Genomic DNA, 19054 nt, shown 5'->3' with positions numbered 1-19054 from the left:
AAATACATAGCATTCACTTTCTCGTCCTGTATACTAGCATTGAGAGTGAATGTCACTTTCATCTTCACTCTCATAACTCATAGTATTCAGACATGCTAGAGTGAAACTTTCACTTTCATTACTCCTAGGGTATATACTCGTATTCTTATAATACTACTCATTTACATTTCTATTTACATTCTCTATTTTATTTACGTTATTTACATTTCTATTTTATTTACACTGTGTTATGCACTGTCACTTGAAGTAACTTATAAAACTATTTTCCACTGTTCACGTATATTTACATTCATTACTTTCACTTGCTGTTTACACATTATTTACAATTCCACTTGCACTGTTTTACTCAGTAGAAAGATCGTAGTTACTCTTTTATCAATTGTCATCCCTTTACCTCTTTCTACACTAGGTTTATTAGGGGGTAAAGGTCACAGGGCCCTTTGCATGGGGGTGAAAAGGCCCTGAAGCTAGCAAGAGCGAACAGACATACCCCCACACTGGAAGATGAGAGTGAACTGATAAGGGTGGGCCAGGGTGGAGGCCTACCTAGGGAAATCAGTACTGCCAACGTTTAGCCTCTTGACACAGCTATTTATAGCACTGAAATGATTGGCAGGAAATCTAGACAATACATTATAAATTAGGTAGTTCCAGGTGAATGTAAATATCACTTAGGCTTCTCCCTTCCCTCCTTATATGTATATTTATTACGAAAATAGATTATATGGCATATTTCAAGGGGAAATAAACAGCGAAAATTAGCGAACGAGTGCACGTGAAGTGTTTCAGGTGATAATTAGCCAATTCCAGGTGTATGGCACTCTCACTTACCTTATTTCTTTCTTGTATACATTATTTGGTATAAGAATAGGGCATAGGGCTTATTTCAATGGATGAAATCAGTGAAAAATTCCAGGGAAGATTTACTTAGCGTAGCACGGCCAGGCAGGCGAGAGGATAGGGTAATGGAAGGGGGGTAGGGAGGGGAGCCAAGAACGGGGAGAAATGGCTAAATTGTCAACAATGGATGGGAGTACAGATGAGATTAGGAGTGCTGACTAGTGTTGGACATTGGCAGTACTGATAGATGATACAAGCCCCCACTTGGAAGCCCGGGTGAATTCAAAATAACACAGAATCACAAAAGCGACGCCCCGCGGTATGATCCCTTGCTCCCATGCATCACGAAAGTGACGCCCCGCAGTTAAGGGGTTAATGATGTGCTTCGTCTGGTTGTAAGTGAAAGGTGTGTAGTCTGGGTCTTTGGGGAAAATGGGGTAGAGTTGGATGCTGTAGTAAAACCGCATATACTCTGTCTCCACATGCTCAACAGGCTAACTGACAATATGTATGAGGATCTTCAGTATTGGTGAGTGAAAGAAATGATTCACCAGAAGTTGGTGGGAAAAAAAAAAAAAGTACAATTAATCTATCTATCTATCTATTGCCAGATGCCTCAATCCCGTACGGGGTGGCCACAAACAAATCACCTCCATGTCACCCTGTCCCCCATCATTTCACTGCCCTGCTCCCAACTCACACTCCCCTCTCTCATATACCTCTCCACTCTATCCCTCCATCTCATCCTTGGCCTCCCCCTCCTTCTTCCCCCTTCTACCTCACTCACATACTCACTCCTCATCAGACTCTCACCTTCCATCCTCTCCACATGGCCAAACCACCTCAGTGTGTTCCTCCTAATGCCTCCTATCACATCCACATCCACACCACAATGCTCCTTTATATCCTCATTTGTCAGCCTGTCTCTCCATGTGACTCCACAGGCTTCTCTTAAATAACTCATTTCCACTGCTCTCACTCTTGACTTGTGTCCTTCCAACAACATCCAAGCTTCACTTCCATACATTAGAGTTAATGAATGGAATATTACGTCTTAGGGGTGAAGCAAGCTATTGGTCAAGGGTTATGATGTTTTTATAATCTTTTATTGTGTAATCATGACAGATCATCTTAGCATATGACATGTTGCCAAAACAAAAACTGATAAGGCACACTGAAACATGCCAAAGTAGCAAAACTGACTTTATTCAGTTTCTAAATGTTCCACTGTTATGGAACTGTCCTTTGTGCATAAGCCAATTATGAAGTCAGTATGGTGTGAGACATTCTGATGTTCATATGCTTTTATAACAAACATTTTCAGAAAAGAAGGAGTTAATGTGTAAGTTATATGAGGAAATGAACTGTGGCCTTTGAAGAAGTAACAGAAATGACAAAGATGGGAAGTGAATGAGTAAGTTATACAAGGATATCTTTATTGATTTTTTTACAATCAGGAAATGGCTATACTCCTCATGGGTCCTTAATGTGAGAAAGATGATTGATGTTTAAGTCATAGAATCTCTGGGATGAAGTAGAGAAGTTTGGAGTCATGAAAAATAAGTGATTAAATATGGCAGCCCATTTCTCCATTTCATTTTTAATTTTTGTGTTTCCAGTTTGTGGATCCTACATGACCCTCTGAAATTATGGCAGATTGTTATGCTGATTGTTATTTTTTGTCCATTGTGATTAAAAATCTTTTCACCATACCCACCCAGCGGGAATTACGAGAGCTTCCAGACAACACGGCGAGAGCGTCAAAAGAACCAACAACGGGAATATGAAGCACAGGTTCAGTTCCGTGCTCATGTCCAGGAGTTTATTGACAAGTTCCGCTACAATGCCAAACGCGCCTCCCTTGTCCAGTCCAAGATCAAGATGCTCGAAAAGCTGTAAGATCATTTTGTGTTTCTGTATTGTACATGTTCTTTCTTTTTCTAAATGCTGGTACAGTAAACCCTCAATATATCAATATAACGAACTAATTGGGGGGAGGGGTGGGTCGCTGTATCTGAAACTTCGATGTATACAAGGGCTCGGTATTTCCGAGGGCTTACCTAACTCATTTCGCTATATAAAGGGAGTCATTCGGTCCTGCATGCTCAGACATAACCTAAACTAATTCTGTGAAGTTTTACATGGAGAGTTCAGTGGTTTATGAAGTTGTAAATATAATACTGTATGAAGTTGTACATGTAAATACAATACCTAGAATAAGAATACAGTTTAGTGTTGTCCTGTTACAGTATACTTACCATGCCGGGAAGGGATGCTGTTGTCACCATGGGCTGATTCCCGAACCTTCCCCTTCTTTAGCAACCTTTGTTTGCAAAATCCGGAGGAAGTTCGGCCGCGATTTGGCCGTTCGTTATATCCGAAATTTGCAATACCGGGGTTCATTATATCGAGGGTTTACTGTAATCTATTTTTGTACCTGGACATCTGTATTGGAAGTTTGAAACCAAGCATTTTTCACCTAATAGATTATGTGGGTGGGGATATCAGCTTGTATTAGGACTATCCAGCCATTCTAAGAGTTAAACTTACTGAAACATGTACTGTATTACCTAGCTCAGTTAAAGTAGGCATTAGTGTATCATTTCACTGGGTAAATATAGAATGTCTCTCATTAAACCTTCTTGCACATACATATATTCTGAAGACTTTCAAAAATAACCACAGTTAGTAAATGCTTAGAGTACCTAGATCAGAAAAGAACAGGCAAACACGAGGTAGCCAAGAGTACCGGAATATGTTTATCATGAATTTCCTTATGCCAGACCGGAGTTGAAACCTATTGAAAAGGAAAGTGGCGTGACTTTAAGATTCCCTGATGTGGAGAAACTGAACACCCCCATACTGCAGCTGGATGAGGTATCCTTCCACTACACCAAAGGAAAAACCATATTCTCAGGTGTCAATCTCTCAGCTGCCATGGACTCCCGGATATGTATAGTAAGTTTTATGCAGTGTTTAGTCCAGAAAAATTTTCACTCTGTGTTCCTTCATTGGGGTCACATAAGGGAAGAGACATAGCACCAATTATAACACCACCCAGTCATTTGAAATGTCTATGTGAGGAATTATTACGGTTGGTCTTGTGGTTAAAGAGGGCTGTCCTTGCCATACACTGCCTGATATTTTGTGGTCTGAAGGTCCCCACTTAATTAGCTTTCAGAACCACACGTGCAGCATGACACACTTCAGAGTTTCTTTTGCTACCTTTTGGGATAAAGGTCTTGATATGTTAGAAAGATTTACGTGTTATATTCTTTGAAAGGTATTTGGGAGATTCCTGTGAATACACAGTAATTCCATTTTCCTCAGGCCTCTATTTAGGTAGAGTTTTTATACTACTGTAGTGCACTGTAATTGTTTCAGTCTAATATAATGGTTGTTAAAGCGACCAAGAATAATAAAATTATGTTAAAGCCATCACATAAAATTCTTGTACCATTTTGTGAACTGACTAATATACCTGCTGTAAATTAATCATATAATATCAACATATACTTGACCCCCCCCCCCCCCCCTTTTTTTTTTAAGGAGACTTAGATTTGGGTTTTTCATTTTATTTTCATATCTGCTTAGTGATATTGGTGACTGGAGTGGATAGAACACAGGGCTGGTGCTTGAATAGATATAAAATCAATCAATGACTGGGGCAAGAAATAGTTTGTGGATTTGAACACCTTTAAAATAATCGTTACTGATCACCCACGAGACCTGTTAACATTTCTTAAAAATACAGCTACCATTACATCAGTCCTGAATGAAACAGACTAGCATATTTTCAAATAGATGGTGGGCATTAGTGCCAAAGGATTGATGAGGAGGATATTCCTAGAAACAAGATGCCCTACAGCTTTCATTCATTTTAACTTCATGGTATTGTAAGCATAAATTGAAAATAGCCTTATATAATTTACATCATCATCACCATCATCATCCAGACCTCCTTTCCCACCCTAGGGCAGGGTGAGGAGTAGCAACGTCCAGACAGCCCAAGTTTACCCAAGCCAATGGGCCACGCTTCCATTCGCTCATCATTCAAGCCCCCGGAATCCTGGCTGTATCTGATATGCCAAAAAGCTTTCACCACATTCTGTAGCTTCACATAAACGTATCTAATTGAGTCAGTCCAAATGCTGTCACGTTAAAAGTAGGTGCCAAATCCCTGATCATGCTCTTCTTCTCACAACATTCATCCAGTTAGCTTAATCTCTTGTCAGTGGCCTCACCGACTTCCATACCTCTCTTCCTCACGCATTCATCCACCATATCCCTCCACCTTCTCCTTGGCCTGCCTTGCCTCCTTCCTCCATCAAATTTGCTCAGATATACCATTTTCATTACTCTATTGTTATCCATTCTCTCCACATGACCATACCATCTCAATACACACTCTTTGATTCTGGTGTCCACAGACTTCCTTGCTCCGCATCTTTCGTGAATCACATTATTTTGTATCCTATCCACTCTGTGTACTTCACATACATTCCTCAGCAGTCCCATCTCTACTGCTGTTACTCTTGACTTTTCATTTTCATACCACACATCCATATGTTAAAGTTGTCACTAACACTCCTTCATGCAAGCCTCATGCAGCTGCAACACTCAAGTCTCTGTTTCTTATCAAGGCTTTCATAATGCCAACTACTTTCCTTCCCTGTGTCAAACTACTTTCCACATCTTTTGCTCATTTTCCTCTCTTTTCTATCACTGAACTCTGGTATTTGAACTCTCTCACGTATTCCAGTCTCTCTACATTCACTGTAACATCACACTTGGAGTCACCTTCTCTCTCGATTACCATCACTTTACTCTTTTCTACATTTACTCTGAAGGCACGACGCCCACAGACATCAACAAAACTCTGCGCGAGTCCAATATTTGCATGTAGCGCTACATCTTCAGCGTACAACAAATTTGAGATATTCCATCCAGCACCATTCATTACCAATGCCATCCCTCTCTCCATTACTTGTGTTTTTACTTCTTTCATCACCTCATCCATATATATATTGAACAACCATGGGGACATCACACAACCTTGTCGCATGCCTACAATGATCATGAACCATTCGCTTAGATGTCCATTTACCCTTACACATGCCTCATTACCATCATAAAAACTCGACAGCAGTTAGCAGCTCATCATCTACACTATACATGCGTAAAACCATCCATAATTCTTCTCTGTCTACTTTGTTGTATGCTTATTCCAGATCCATAAATGTCATAAATGCCTTATAGTCCTCACAAGCATTCTTCACCATCTCTCTGTCTATCTATCCATCACCAGACATCCTAATCCCATAAGGGGTGACTACAAACAAATTGCCTCCACTTTGCCCTGTCCCCCGCCATTTCACTGCCCTGCTCCTAGCTCACACACCCCTCTCTTATATACCTCTCCACTCCTTCCTTCCATCTCATCCTTGGCCTCCCCCTCCCTCTACCCCCCTCCACCTCACTTACACACACACTCCTCGTCAGTCCCTCACTCTCCATCCTCTCCATATGGCCAAACCACCTCAATGTGTTTCTCCTGACGCTTCCCATTACATCCACACCACAATGCTCCTTCACATCCTCATTTGTCAGTCTTTCTTTCCATGGGAATCCACATGCTTCTTTCGAATAACTCTCAAATAATCATCTGGCTCACCGCAAATATTTGATCCACACATCCTCTGCCACTCTTGAAGCCACCCTGTTCATCACTCACCAGGACTTCTGGTATCTCTCATACTTTTCTGTAATTCTTCTATATACCCTCCCCACAACACTCAATAGATTTATGCCATGATAATTCTTGTACTTACTTCGCTCACCTTTATTTTTGTACGCAGGTACAATCACAGCCTTTTTCCACTTTACTGGTACAGTTTCACTCATCTGTGCCTTCTTACGTATCTCCAACAAGCACTTCATTCTGCTCACTCCACTGCACTTAATCATCTCTGCATACACCTCATCAACTCCAGCTGTTTTCCTATCTTTCAGCTGTTTCACAGCGTTCTTCACCAGCGTGAGGGTCACATTTCCTGGCACTGCATTCCCTCTCTGCACCGCCTCCCCCAAAACCAAGCATATTTACAGCAGCTCTGCTCTCTCTATTCTCATTCATCAAGCTTTCAATATATTCATTTTGTATGGTCCTTACTTCATCCCCATGGGATAATAATGTACCACTTTCATCCTTCACACATTCACATTTCTTTCTGCTGTCACTTTACATTTCCACACCTCTTTCCAGAATAACTTTTTATTTTTAAAGTAATTTGCATTCACTTTTCTTCCTAGATCATTGTTTACCTCCTCCTCTTTCCTCTTCACTATCTTGCCCTCAGTATATTCAGTTGTTATTTCAGTTGAATCCCTGTCCTGTAACCACTCAAGCCACTTCTTCCTCTTTTCCTCCAGTGCTCTCTTAACCTCTTCATCCCACCATGCTGTACCTTTCTTCTTTGTTGTTACTCATGGCACACCACACACCACTTTAGCATTCGCAACTAAGCAATCCCTATATGCATACCACAGGCTGTCCAGGTCCATTTCATTCCAATTCACTGATTCAAACTCCTCCCCTAGTTTGGCCCTGTATTCATCTGCCATTTCCTTGATCCTGCAAATATTTGAACTTTTGTTGTATTTTCCTCAGGTCGGAGAAAATGGAACAGGAAAGACAACACTGCTTAAGATCTTGCTTGGGGAGTTGGAGCCCACCAGTGGCCACAGAATTGCCAACAGGTATGATAGTCTTGTTTTCTGATATTCTTTTGGCCATATTCTTGTAAGTGACTGTTGAAACTTTGTAACCCATTCTCCATGGTGATGCCACGTTTATTTTATTCTCATGGTTGGTAGATGAAAACTTATGGTTCGCGAGAGGATTAATAGTGACGTTATGTTTGCCCTAAATTTCAGGTCACTCAGGATAGGTTACTTCACTCAGCATCATGTGGATCAGTTGGACATGAGAGTGTGTCCAGTTGAACTCCTTCAGAACAAATTCCCAGGTCAGTGTGTGCCTCACCTTCAGTTTTTTTAAGGGATTATAATGTCTTAGTAAATTGTTAATTTTCTTACACATTATATTGTACTCTAATTGATTCTCATTATCCCATGTTGTCATTGAAAAAAGAATGGTGATTGCTCTCCTCACCATGTACAGTTGGGGACAAAAGTTTGTCTTGCTATTCCACTGCACCTTTTTTACACTTAATGCATGTCCATTAGGTGTACTGTCATTGGGCAAAGTTTACCAGAGCAACAGACACATATCAAGTATGTGAACATGCCATCCAAACACTCCTTTTTAGCCAGTTATCAAAGAACACCGATACCCCTCATCTTTCGGAAATCACATTTACTTATCCAGTCTGCTGTGAACACCTGACATATTCCTTAGTAATCCTTTTGCCACTGCTTGCACTGCTGACCCTTTGGTATCATTTGAAACAAGATCTCCCCTATCAAAGCACAGACTATGAGGGGATCTGATTCAAGTATTCAAGATTATTAAAGGAACTGATAATATGGATGTTGACAAGTACGTTACAATTTATCGTTCAAACTATACTAGAGGTAATGGGTATAAGATTATTGGAAAGTATTTCCAGTCTAATGAAGCAAGCATTTTTTCTTTAACAGTGTTGTTAACATTTGGAATAAACTGCCCAGGGATGTCATTGAATGCAGTACAGTGGTGACATTCAATAATCGCTTGGATAAGTATCTCACTTCGAATCCCCAGATAAACACATTTATGACTGAATAATAATGTAAGCTGTTTTTCTCTAGATGGTGATGAAAGTATAGCAGGGAAATGCTATGTAATTGATGATACCTCTAGGTTATTGACATCTGTAGTGTATAGATATAGTAGGTCAGAATATAGTTTACCACTTTTCAGTCTTCCTATGAAATTTCCATGTCAGCTTTTCCATACTGCATGGTGGTTCATCTTACTTTTTTCCTGCCAGCTTCAACTGAAGGGTTTGGTGGGTGGGAGGGAGTCTTCTGGCTTTACTATCCTTACTATGATATCATAGTGATAGTCTTCTCTGTAACAAGCAACCTCGAAAGGACAATTAGGTCTGTTGCTGTTTGCTTTCCTTTGTACCCATGTGGTAATATGGACGCCAGCATATCTTCATGCAATCATCTTGCAGTCTCCACACTGAGACCTCACTTTAGTACCAAGGCCTTCACAGTACCAGCTGTATTCCTTGCCTGTGCTTCTCTATTTTCCAAATCCTTTGCACATTTATGTTTTTTCATGTACTGCATTAAGGTACATATATTCTCCATTACCAATTTGTCTCTCTCCATTGACTAGCACATCTTACTGTCACATTCCCTCACAACCATAACTACCCTCATAACACTATTTACTTTCAAAACAAGAAGCTCACAGGCATTCACAAATAAAAAGGTCATCATTCAGATGGAGTGAAGATGGAGAGCTGTAGACAAACTTTTATGCATTAATGAAAATATGAATTGGTTAATTGTTGGTAGCATATACAGTATGTAGTGGAAGTTGACTGTAGCACCAGTCGAGCAGGACGGTACTCCCAAGGTGGATGGAAAGCTGATTACAGGGAGAGCTGGAGCTCCTGTACCATCAGCCCTTGGGACTAACTCCGACCATCGCCCTTTACTGAACTTTTTCGTTGTTTCAGTAACGCAGAGAGTAGGCCAGCATGCTCTCCAATACAAGTTCTTTTTACTGTCAGCACCAAACTACATGCACATTACTCCACTTCCTATTCAAAATTTATAAAAAACAATGGCATCTAATAACCAAGCCTCTGAGTCCCCAGGGGGAGGGAGACCATAAACGCCCCCACCATCCAATCCTCTCCCGGTGATGACCCACCGAGGTGCCTGGAACCACTGTCTGATTCACTTTTTCTTCATTTCTGCAACATTCAAGGCCTTTCCTCAGATGTTCTCTCTGTTGTGCACCACCTCTCCTCCTCTAAACCTCACCTTCTCTTCCTAACTGAGACTCAGCTGTCTGAGGCTGCTGAAAACAAACCTTTCTCTGTATCCTCCTATTTTCTCCATACTTGTTTCAGAGCCAAAGGTGACGTGTATATGTATGTGACGACATATCGTGCTCACGTGTTCCTGAACTTGAATATTAAGAATTCTTTACTCTCTGGCTTTGGCTTTCTTGTCCTTTCAAATGCAGCGTCTCCAGACATCTTGAAATGTACGGATCTTGAATTTGGCTTTCTGTTATCTTTTTTTTTTTTTTTAGGGAACAATTTGTGGACTCTTGGGCTTTGGTTCCTTCTTCTTTGCTTAAAAAAAAAAAAAAAAAAAAAAAAAAAAAAAAAGGTTTTTCACCAAGAAACATACATTTACTTCTTAGTTTGTAGGTTTGAAAGAGGTGTCCTAAGTTCATTATCCAAAACACAATCCATAAATTAGTTGCCCTACTCAAAAAGTGTGTGTTGATGTTTTACCAAGATACATCGTAATCAAATTATGCACTTCAGGCAAGCCAGTAGAGGAGTATCGTCGGCAGCTGGGGGCATTTGGAGTGTCAGGGGACCTGGCATTACAACAACTTGCTAGCCTCTCTGGAGGCCAAAAATCACGTGTGGCTTTCTCCCTTATGTGTGCTGCCAACCCAAATTTCTTCATTCTTGATGAACCCACAAATCACCTGGATATTGAGACCATAGAGGCTCTAGGGGAAGCCATTGGCAAGTTCAAGGTAAGTGCTTATTTTGCATTTGGATAATTCATTTGTGTTATGGCAGTAGGTCATAGTTAACCCCACTGCTACTAGGAGTCATGCTTAAGTTGCACAGCATTGTCTTGAGGTTCAGTGAACAAACCAATAAAAATGTTATTGTACTGGAGGGTTTGATGAATTTGGTTTCGAACTCCTTCACCACAAGGGATGTATCTTGAGATGAATTGTCTGGCAGTAGGAGGAGTATAATATTTAAACAAAACACAGCAAGCTTTTTATTTAACTTTTTTTGGAGGCACCCTGAGTAAAAGGATTTCATCATCATCATCATCATCATCATCATCATCATCATCATCATCATCATCATCCGGACCTCTTTTCCCACCCTAGGGCAGGGTGAGGAGTAGCAACATCCAGACGGCAAAAGGATTTCACCCATCTTAAAACAGCACCCTGGGTATTGGAAGTGTTGTGCAGAGGAATTTCCATAGAATCAGAAAGCTTAGGAAAATGTACTTTACTTTTTGCTTGAAGTTAAAATGACCCCCAAAACTATCAGTCTTTCCACAGGGTCATCAGTATCTTGTCTACTTGTTTAAAGTGAACAGTCTAATACACACCTCCCACACTTTCTCCATACAGAGCAGGAAAGCCACATTCTTATTTGTGCTGTGCCTCCAGACATCACCACCTTCTAGCTTCATCTTTCACTCCATGTGCCCTCTTTGAAGGCATCCATCTAATAACACTACCTTGTTACTAGTATTTTAAGTGATAGTAGGGACTCTGCCAGATTCAAAGAGCTAAAGAGCAGATGCATCCTTTCAGCTCCTCAGTTAAAATTCATCACAATGCATGTAGACCTTCCCAAAGAGTTGTTAATATCTTGTCAGATCTTTCAAAGTGATAAGTAATTCTTGGACATGTTCGCTGTGCTTCATCTGCTCAGAGTAGCAATTCCAGCTCTTCTTGATGGCGTGCTCCCTGTCACTACCATCGTTTAGGTTCCTCTGTTGTACTTTGTAGTTGGGTGCTTCTTAGCATCCCTCGCCATCATTTAGTTGCACAGTTAGAGTGACCCCTCTGCATGCATAGGTTGTGTTAATGTAGATTGCTGAGCACCCAGAAATCTATAACCCATTACAAAATCAAATCTGATATGTTAACCAACCCTCTGACAGCAAACCAACTTACCCATTAAAGACCTATGACCACAACTAGAGTAGAGGTATGCCTCCTTAGAGCATAAGCTACTGTATAGAGGTAAAGCCGACACAAAAGAGTGACACTAAAATAATTTAAAGCAATAAGTACTGATGGTGGTGTCAGCATCACTGTAGCAGAGTTTCTTGGGTCTCCTCTATTGCTTTCTCCTCTTCCTCCATCTGCAATCTGAACTCAAAACACCTCCCTTACATAATTGTTTCCCAGGGTATGGTACTTTAGAGTACAGTAATCCCCGTACTGTCCGGACGCCCTCTTTCCGGACACCCCACTTACTGGACATTGTGGGCCTGGACCTTCAGAACCTAAAAATGGCCCAAAAAAGAAAAAAATCCCCCCAAAATCCGAATTTTTTCCCACCCGTAATTTGAAATTGCCATGCGGTGCTGAACGCATACACCATGGCCGCTTCACCCTGTCCATCCTCCTCCCTCGCCCCCCTTCCCTGTCAGGGTTGCCATTTGGTATTTTCCATTACCAAATGTGGGCCAGTTTGGAAATGAAAAATTCGTTTGGTAATGAATCAGAATAATGCATTACCAAACGGATTTTTCACATGTATGAGGATACACAGGATGGAGATGGTGGATTGTTTGCTCTCTCTGATTAATCTGCTAGCCTACATAGTGTGAAAATAATCAGCATGCTGTTAATCATAAGGAGAGTGATCACATATATTTCCACTTGTATATATAATTAGTGAAGAATAAATGCTAGCTTTACGAATTTGGCAATGAAGAGTTAAATTTGGTAATGAAAATTGAGGAGTTTGGTAATGTGGCCATTGCAATCTGGCAACTCTGTTTCCCCGTCACCAACACTTGCAACAGTTACTGCCTAACTTCGATCGCGAGTAGATGCTTATCGTAGTGGATGCCACATGTGCTCGTTTTTTGTGAATAAACTGCAATACCTCGCCACTAGACCACATGGGAATTTACAGTGTTGTACAGTGTTAAGAACTTAGAATTTATAGTGCAAAGGATTAACTGTGGAGTGCAAATTGGCGGTTGAAACTGGCGTGGTGCAGTTAAGAACAATGTGCAGTGTTAAACAGTTATAACTCACAGTGCAAAGCATATGACAGGATGGATAGACAAGGATTGTGGAAAGTGTTAAGAATATATGTAGTAGATGGGAAGTTATTGAATGCTGTGAAGAGTATGTACAATGATGCGAAGGCTGTGGTGCGTGTGGATGGTGAACTAAGTGAATTTTTCTCTTTGAAAGTTGGGTTGAAACAGGGATGTGTCATGTCTCCATGGTTGTTCAATCTGTACATGGATGGGGTAATAAAAGAGGTACAAGGTAGGGTAGTGGATGTTGGAGTGGCCCTGGTGAGAGAGGATAGTGTTTGGAAACTCCCTGTGCTGTTGTTTGCAGATGATACTATGTTGTTGAGTGAAGACGAAGGGGAGCTGCAAGGCTTGGTGGATGAGTGTGGGAGAGTGTGTAAGAAACGGAATCTAAAGGTGAATGTAGGGAAGAGTAAAGTGATGGTTTTTGAGAGAGGTGAAGTCAGTGAATGTACAGCGAGGTTGGATGGTGAGGAATTGGAAAATGTGAGTACGTTTAAGTACTTGGGTAGTGTGATGAGTAAGGATGGAGGTTTGGAGGTTGAAGTGCTTGAAAGGGTACAGCAGGGAAGAAAGGTTGCTGGTTCCTTGAAAGCAGTGATAAGAAACAGGGAAGTGAGCATGGAAGTGAAAAAGTTACTACATGACAGCATTGTGATACCAACTCTAACGTATGGATCTGCATGCTTTCCCCAAAACACCACACATATAAAATGAGCATTATTTCACAGCCTAATTCTAATACCACTACATCCACGTAACACAAACACTGTACAAAACGGAGTTACTTCCCCACACCTTTCCAACCAACGTTACACAGCTACACTCCCTCTGCATTGACAGTACCACCTCCAGCTGTAGATAACATCACTTTTGTTTTGCCTGCTTTTACACTCAAACCCTCGCATCCCATTGCATCTCACCACTTCCCAAATCTTTCCTCCACGTCCCTCGCATTATCCACAATTAGCACCAGGTCATCAGCACACATCAGTCCATTTCTGAAGTCACATGAGAGAGCGTCAGGCACCATGATAAACAACAAGGGCTCAGGACTAACCTCTGATGCATGCCATCATTCATGGAAAACACATAACTCAAATCTCTGTTCACTCTTAATTGGTTGTGAACACACCCACCGACATCCCCTACTGTATCTGTCTGACAGCCTTGTTCACAGTAGCAACATCATTCAAGGCCAAGGACCAAACACTGGGTCTGCTGACTCCAGACCTTTCCTGTTCCAAACTCCTCATTCAGCACCTGTTATATATATATAGATAGGGGAGTAGATGAGGGCTTTCACCAACCACTCATTCGATGTAGTGCTGCTTTGGGTGTCTGCCCTTACCTCTCCCATCCTTCCTCTTCTGTCTTTCTTTCCTTCACTCTTTCTTCTGCCGGTGGGTGACTTTAAACTCCCTCTTTTCTGTCTTTCTTTCCAACATGCTTTCCTCTTCTTTCTGCTTATGGGTAACTCTACAGTGAGTGACAAGCCAAATGGTTTCCTGAACACCAGGAAACCATTTACTATGCTGGGTGGTAACCATATAACCAAATTATGGCATCTGGTGGTTTAGTGAGTAATTAAGGTGCTCCAGTTGGATTGAGCCTGTGTAAGTTTATATCTAAGGGGTGGTTGGGGTTTATTGCTGATGTAATGCCACTCAGGGATGAGAGGGATTGGTCACTCTCATCTTAAATGTCAGGACCAACTTGCCTAGCCCCAGGTTCCTATGCTCCTAATGGGGTGACATAGGATTGGATGATGGATGTATATGTATATATATACACAAATTAAGATTTTCTAACATTTTGTATTTACAGGGTGGGGTTGTGCTTGTGTCCCACGATGAACGTCTGATTCGAATGGTGTGCACAGAGTTATGGGTATGTGGAGGTGGCCAAGTCAAGTGCATGGAAGGTGGCTTTGATGAGTACCGTACACTAGTGGAGAAGGAGATCCAGACAACACTATAAGGTCACGTGACACTGCTAGCAACAACACCATGAACTTTGTCAGATAGATCCTTAATTCCACATGGTGTCAGAAGCCATCTTGGAAATCCTAATATCAGTCATTCAGCATGGTCCATGACTAACAGGCTTTGGGAATTACGTAAGTCTTGTTAGTCCTCTTCAGTGGAAGGTATCCTTTGTACATTTTCATATCAGTTCTGAATTTGATAATTACATGATGACTTTTCCATGACACCAGTGGCCCATTTTTTATATACTGAATATTTAACAGCTTCCAGGCTTGGACATTAATCTCTCTCTCTCTCTCTCTCTCTCTCTCTCTCTCTCACACACACACACACACACACACCGGTATATCAACTTCTCAGAGTGAATAATGAGATCGTCAGAGAACTGTTCATAGTGCTTTTATATACAATAAATGTGTATAGGACATTTGTGTAAACTATAGTTTTTGTTGAAATTACACTGCTTAGAAAATGTGTGGTATTAATCCATCTGTTAACTGGCCACAGTATGCATTGTTTTAATTATCCATTTCTTTTGTCTTTAATACACAACTGCTTGCCTTGTTTTATTTATCTAATGGTGCTAAAATTATATGCAGCATTCCAAGCCAAGGTTAACCCTGTTCTCCTCAGAAATATATATTTATTTGCTTTGTATCCAAGACTTGAATTTTTTTCAACCTGACCTGAACTTTACAATAATAAAATCCTTTAAGACTTGTTCCGTTTACCTTTGTTGATGGAAATTGACTTTACAGGGTGTCCCACAAGATTTTTTTAGATTTTTTTTTTTTTTTTTCTAGGACTGATTTGGGGTAAAAAAATACTATATCAGTGTGGATTCAATTCTCAACTGTTACAGAGCTACAATTGATGTTATCCTTTTGGGTTCATTGTGAGAGAGACCATTTTCACCAATACGGTCATCAGTAATTGTAGTTCTGTCATAGTTGAGAACTGAGCTCATGTTGATATAGTACTTTTACTCAAAATTATCCTTAGAATAACTTTATGAATTTCTGCTTAAAAGAAAAAAGAAAGAAAAAAAAAAAGTATACTCTATAGTACTGTGACACATTTCCATCATGTCTCCACAAGTTGTTTGCAAGTTTGAAATTAAGAATGGTATATTGTCTTTAACAGTGCTGGGCAGGTGCGCAAACACTTGCACAAAGTGCAATTGCACACCGTTGCACTTCGGTGAACATCGTTTGTGCATTGCGCACTGCACGAAACCATGCACAATATTGCTCTTTCGCACGTGAAAAGGCAGGTGCGCAAGCGCAACTTTAGTTGTGCTTGCACAATTAAATTTGCGCTTGTGCACCTGCCTTGCGCACCTGTCCTGTGGATTGCGCATTGCGCAATCCAAGGGACACGTGGTCTTGGGAGTGTCCCATATGTCTAGACAAGGGATGGGGGAGGCTCGGGCTGGTTGCGAGGGTTCTGGGGGAGGTGGGAGGGACGGAGGGTAGTAGCATTTCTTAAAATGCTTCAACAGAGATAATATATTTTAATATTTTTAAAATTATTATTAGTAGTAAATAATACTAAATTAAAAATACATTATTTATTAAGAGTAGCATATGCAATTCCTTACAAAAATCATCAAAACATATTATTTAGATCAAATATTGTTTAATGATTTTTGTAAGGAATTACATCTGCTGTTGTATATCCATATTAAATTATTAAATAAAAAGTCTTGCAAAAATGCAGATAAAAGGAAAACTGGCAACATCACATCTCCCTGTCCCTCTGCTTCTCAGCCTGCTCACTCCTCTGTTTGAACTTCCACAAGTGAAAAAGTTACTACATGACAGTACTGTGATACCAACTCTAATGTGTGGAAGTGAAGCTTTGACCTTGTTGGAGGGACAGAAGTCAAGAGTGAGAGCTGTGGAAATGAGTTATTTGAGAGGAGCATGTGGAGTCACATGGAGAGAGAGACTGACAAATGAGGAAGTGAAGGATTGTTGTGATGTGGATGTGATAGGAAGCATTAGGAGAAACACTCTGAGGTGGTTTGGTCATATGGAGAGGATGGAGAGTGAGAGACTAATGAGGAGAGTGTATGCGAGTGAAGTGGAAAGGGGAAGAGGGAGGGGGAGGCCAAGGATGAGATGGAGGGATGGAGTGGAGAAGTATATGAGAGAGGGGGTTGTGAACTGGAAGCAGAGCAGTGAAATGGTGGGGAACAAGGTGACATGGAGGCGATTTGTTGCTTGTTTGTGGCCAGTGGCCACCCCTTCCAGGATTAAAGCATTTGGCAATAGATAGATAGATAGAATAATAAAAGTGTGCTAATTTATTTAAATACCTCAATATTTTACAGTAATTCCCCCCAAAATAAGCAGATGATTTGCGCTAGCGCGTAGTGACATTGCGCAAGCTAAATATTAGATTGCGCACTAGCGCAAATTACAAATAATAGAAAATAATAATAAATAAAAGTAAGTAAGTATGCCATTTTATTTAAATATCTCAATATTTTACAGTAATTCCCACAAATGTATGCAAATGGTTTGCACTTGCACTTTGCGACATTGTGCAAGCTAAATATTTGTCAGATTGCGCACTTGCGCTTTTGCAAGGTAGTGAACTGTGGATTGCGCATTGCGCTTGTGCAAAGTCCTTCGTCGTTTGTGCTGCCCAACACTGGTCTTTAATACAACTTTACCGCACATCAGAGAGAGTGAGGTCGATTGGTATATAATAGTCTTTAATACCACTTTACTACATATCAGAGAGGGTGAGGTCAAGGTGGAATTGTTGCTAACTGCAAGTGTGAAATATTGTGCCCATTGGTTTCAGTTAATATCATTTCTTATCAGATGGCATGGAGGTGCTTCTGTCATGGCAGTCAAGGATGAACTCTAAGGCTATCCAACAGGCAATAAATGGATGGATAACCCAATAAACAGCAGTGTAACTACGCAGTGGGACAACACTCAGCAAGAAATTATTTTCATAACCATTTTCCTTTTTTTTTTTTTTTTTTTTTTTTTTTTTGGAAACATTCATTCCCTCTCCAAAACAAGGTAAGAAATTAATGATACAGTATTACCATATGGCTCAGGCCGCAGGAAGAAATAGGCAAGCTCAGATGACTCTGTAAAATGTTAGAGGTATGAATGTTGAATATAAGGGAGTGGAAGTAATGAATGTATTCAAGGATGCAAGGTATGATGTGATGGCACTATGTGAGACCAAGATGGAAGGGAGTGAAATAATTGAGCAGGTGTAAAGTGTGTAAGGTCAGGTATAAACACATTTGGGCAGAAGAAAGAGGATTGTTTTGTTGATAAATTATGAAAGGCAGAGAGGAATAACTGATTATAAATGTACCGACATGCATGGAGAGGTCAAATTGGATTTTAAAATTGTAAATGCGGCATTGATCACAGCACATGAACCTTGTAAGAGAAGAACAGTTCTTTGCATCAACTACGTACTGTGATAGGAATTACACACACACACACACACACACACACACACACACACACACACACACACACACACCCTATACCAAAGACTATACCAAAGAAAAGGGACCACATATTATTTGCCTACCTGAAACGAATGTAACCCCAAGGATATCAAATGGTACCCTAAACTTAGAGGAATACAATATATGGAGAAGAGATAGGGATTTAAAAAAAGGAGGAGGAATTATAACATTAACCTGCCATGTCCTGTTGACATACATATATGCCTGAACGTTTTGTCACTGTGACTCCCATTGACGTTTATAAACGTGCTGCAATTGCAAGGACTGTCATTTGCACATTTTTCAAATTTCACGTTGGATTTTTGGTACATATACTCAGGACACCTTCCTCTACCTGAGGCCAGGTGGGGACAATGCCTTACCCCGCGTGATTGGGAAAAGGAGTTTAGAGGACAAGATTTAAATGTTATGTATAGAAAATTCTGTGAATTTTTTGAAATAGGAGTCCAAAATTACATCCCACTGCACAAAGAAACAGAAAGGAAAATAAAGAAATGGTTTAATACAGACTAAAAAATGTATCTATCTATCCATCTATAGCCCGACGCCCTAATCTCGCAAAGGGTGGCCGCAGACAAAACGCCTCCAAGTCGCTCTGTCACCCACCATTTGACTACCCTCCCACCAACTCACCCCCCCCTCCCTCATATACCTCTCAATTCCATCCCTCCACCTCATCATTGGTCTCCCT

General features: G+C 40.7%; 1 protein-coding gene across 2 annotated transcripts in view; it reads left to right on the top strand.

The window, feature by feature from the left end:
• Positions 1 to 15505, top strand: part of LOC145402356 (ATP-binding cassette sub-family F member 3) — a 41890-nt gene extending 26385 nt beyond the window's left edge. For both annotated transcript variants that reach the window (XM_080274516.1, XM_080274510.1), the window contains 6 exons: positions 2562 to 2735; positions 3624 to 3798; positions 7511 to 7599; positions 7777 to 7868; positions 10362 to 10582; positions 14692 to 15505. In XM_080274516.1, coding sequence (XP_080130642.1) covers positions 2562 to 2735; positions 3624 to 3798; positions 7511 to 7599; positions 7777 to 7868; positions 10362 to 10582; positions 14692 to 14844 — 904 coding nt within the window. In that variant the 3' untranslated portion in view covers positions 14845 to 15505. The remainder of the gene's footprint in view (positions 1 to 2561; positions 2736 to 3623; positions 3799 to 7510; positions 7600 to 7776; positions 7869 to 10361; positions 10583 to 14691) is intronic.
• Positions 15506 to 19054: the final 3549 nt, after the last annotated feature.

Source organism: Coenobita brevimanus, chromosome 6 (assembly GCF_032717465.1).
Source record: "Coenobita brevimanus isolate Jiangsu-jjx chromosome 6, ASM3271746v2, whole genome shotgun sequence".
In the NCBI taxonomy this organism is placed as follows: domain Eukaryota; kingdom Metazoa; phylum Arthropoda; class Malacostraca; order Decapoda; family Coenobitidae; genus Coenobita; species Coenobita brevimanus.
Note: the sequence above shows the minus strand (reverse complement) of the source record. Positions and strands in the feature narration are given on the sequence as shown.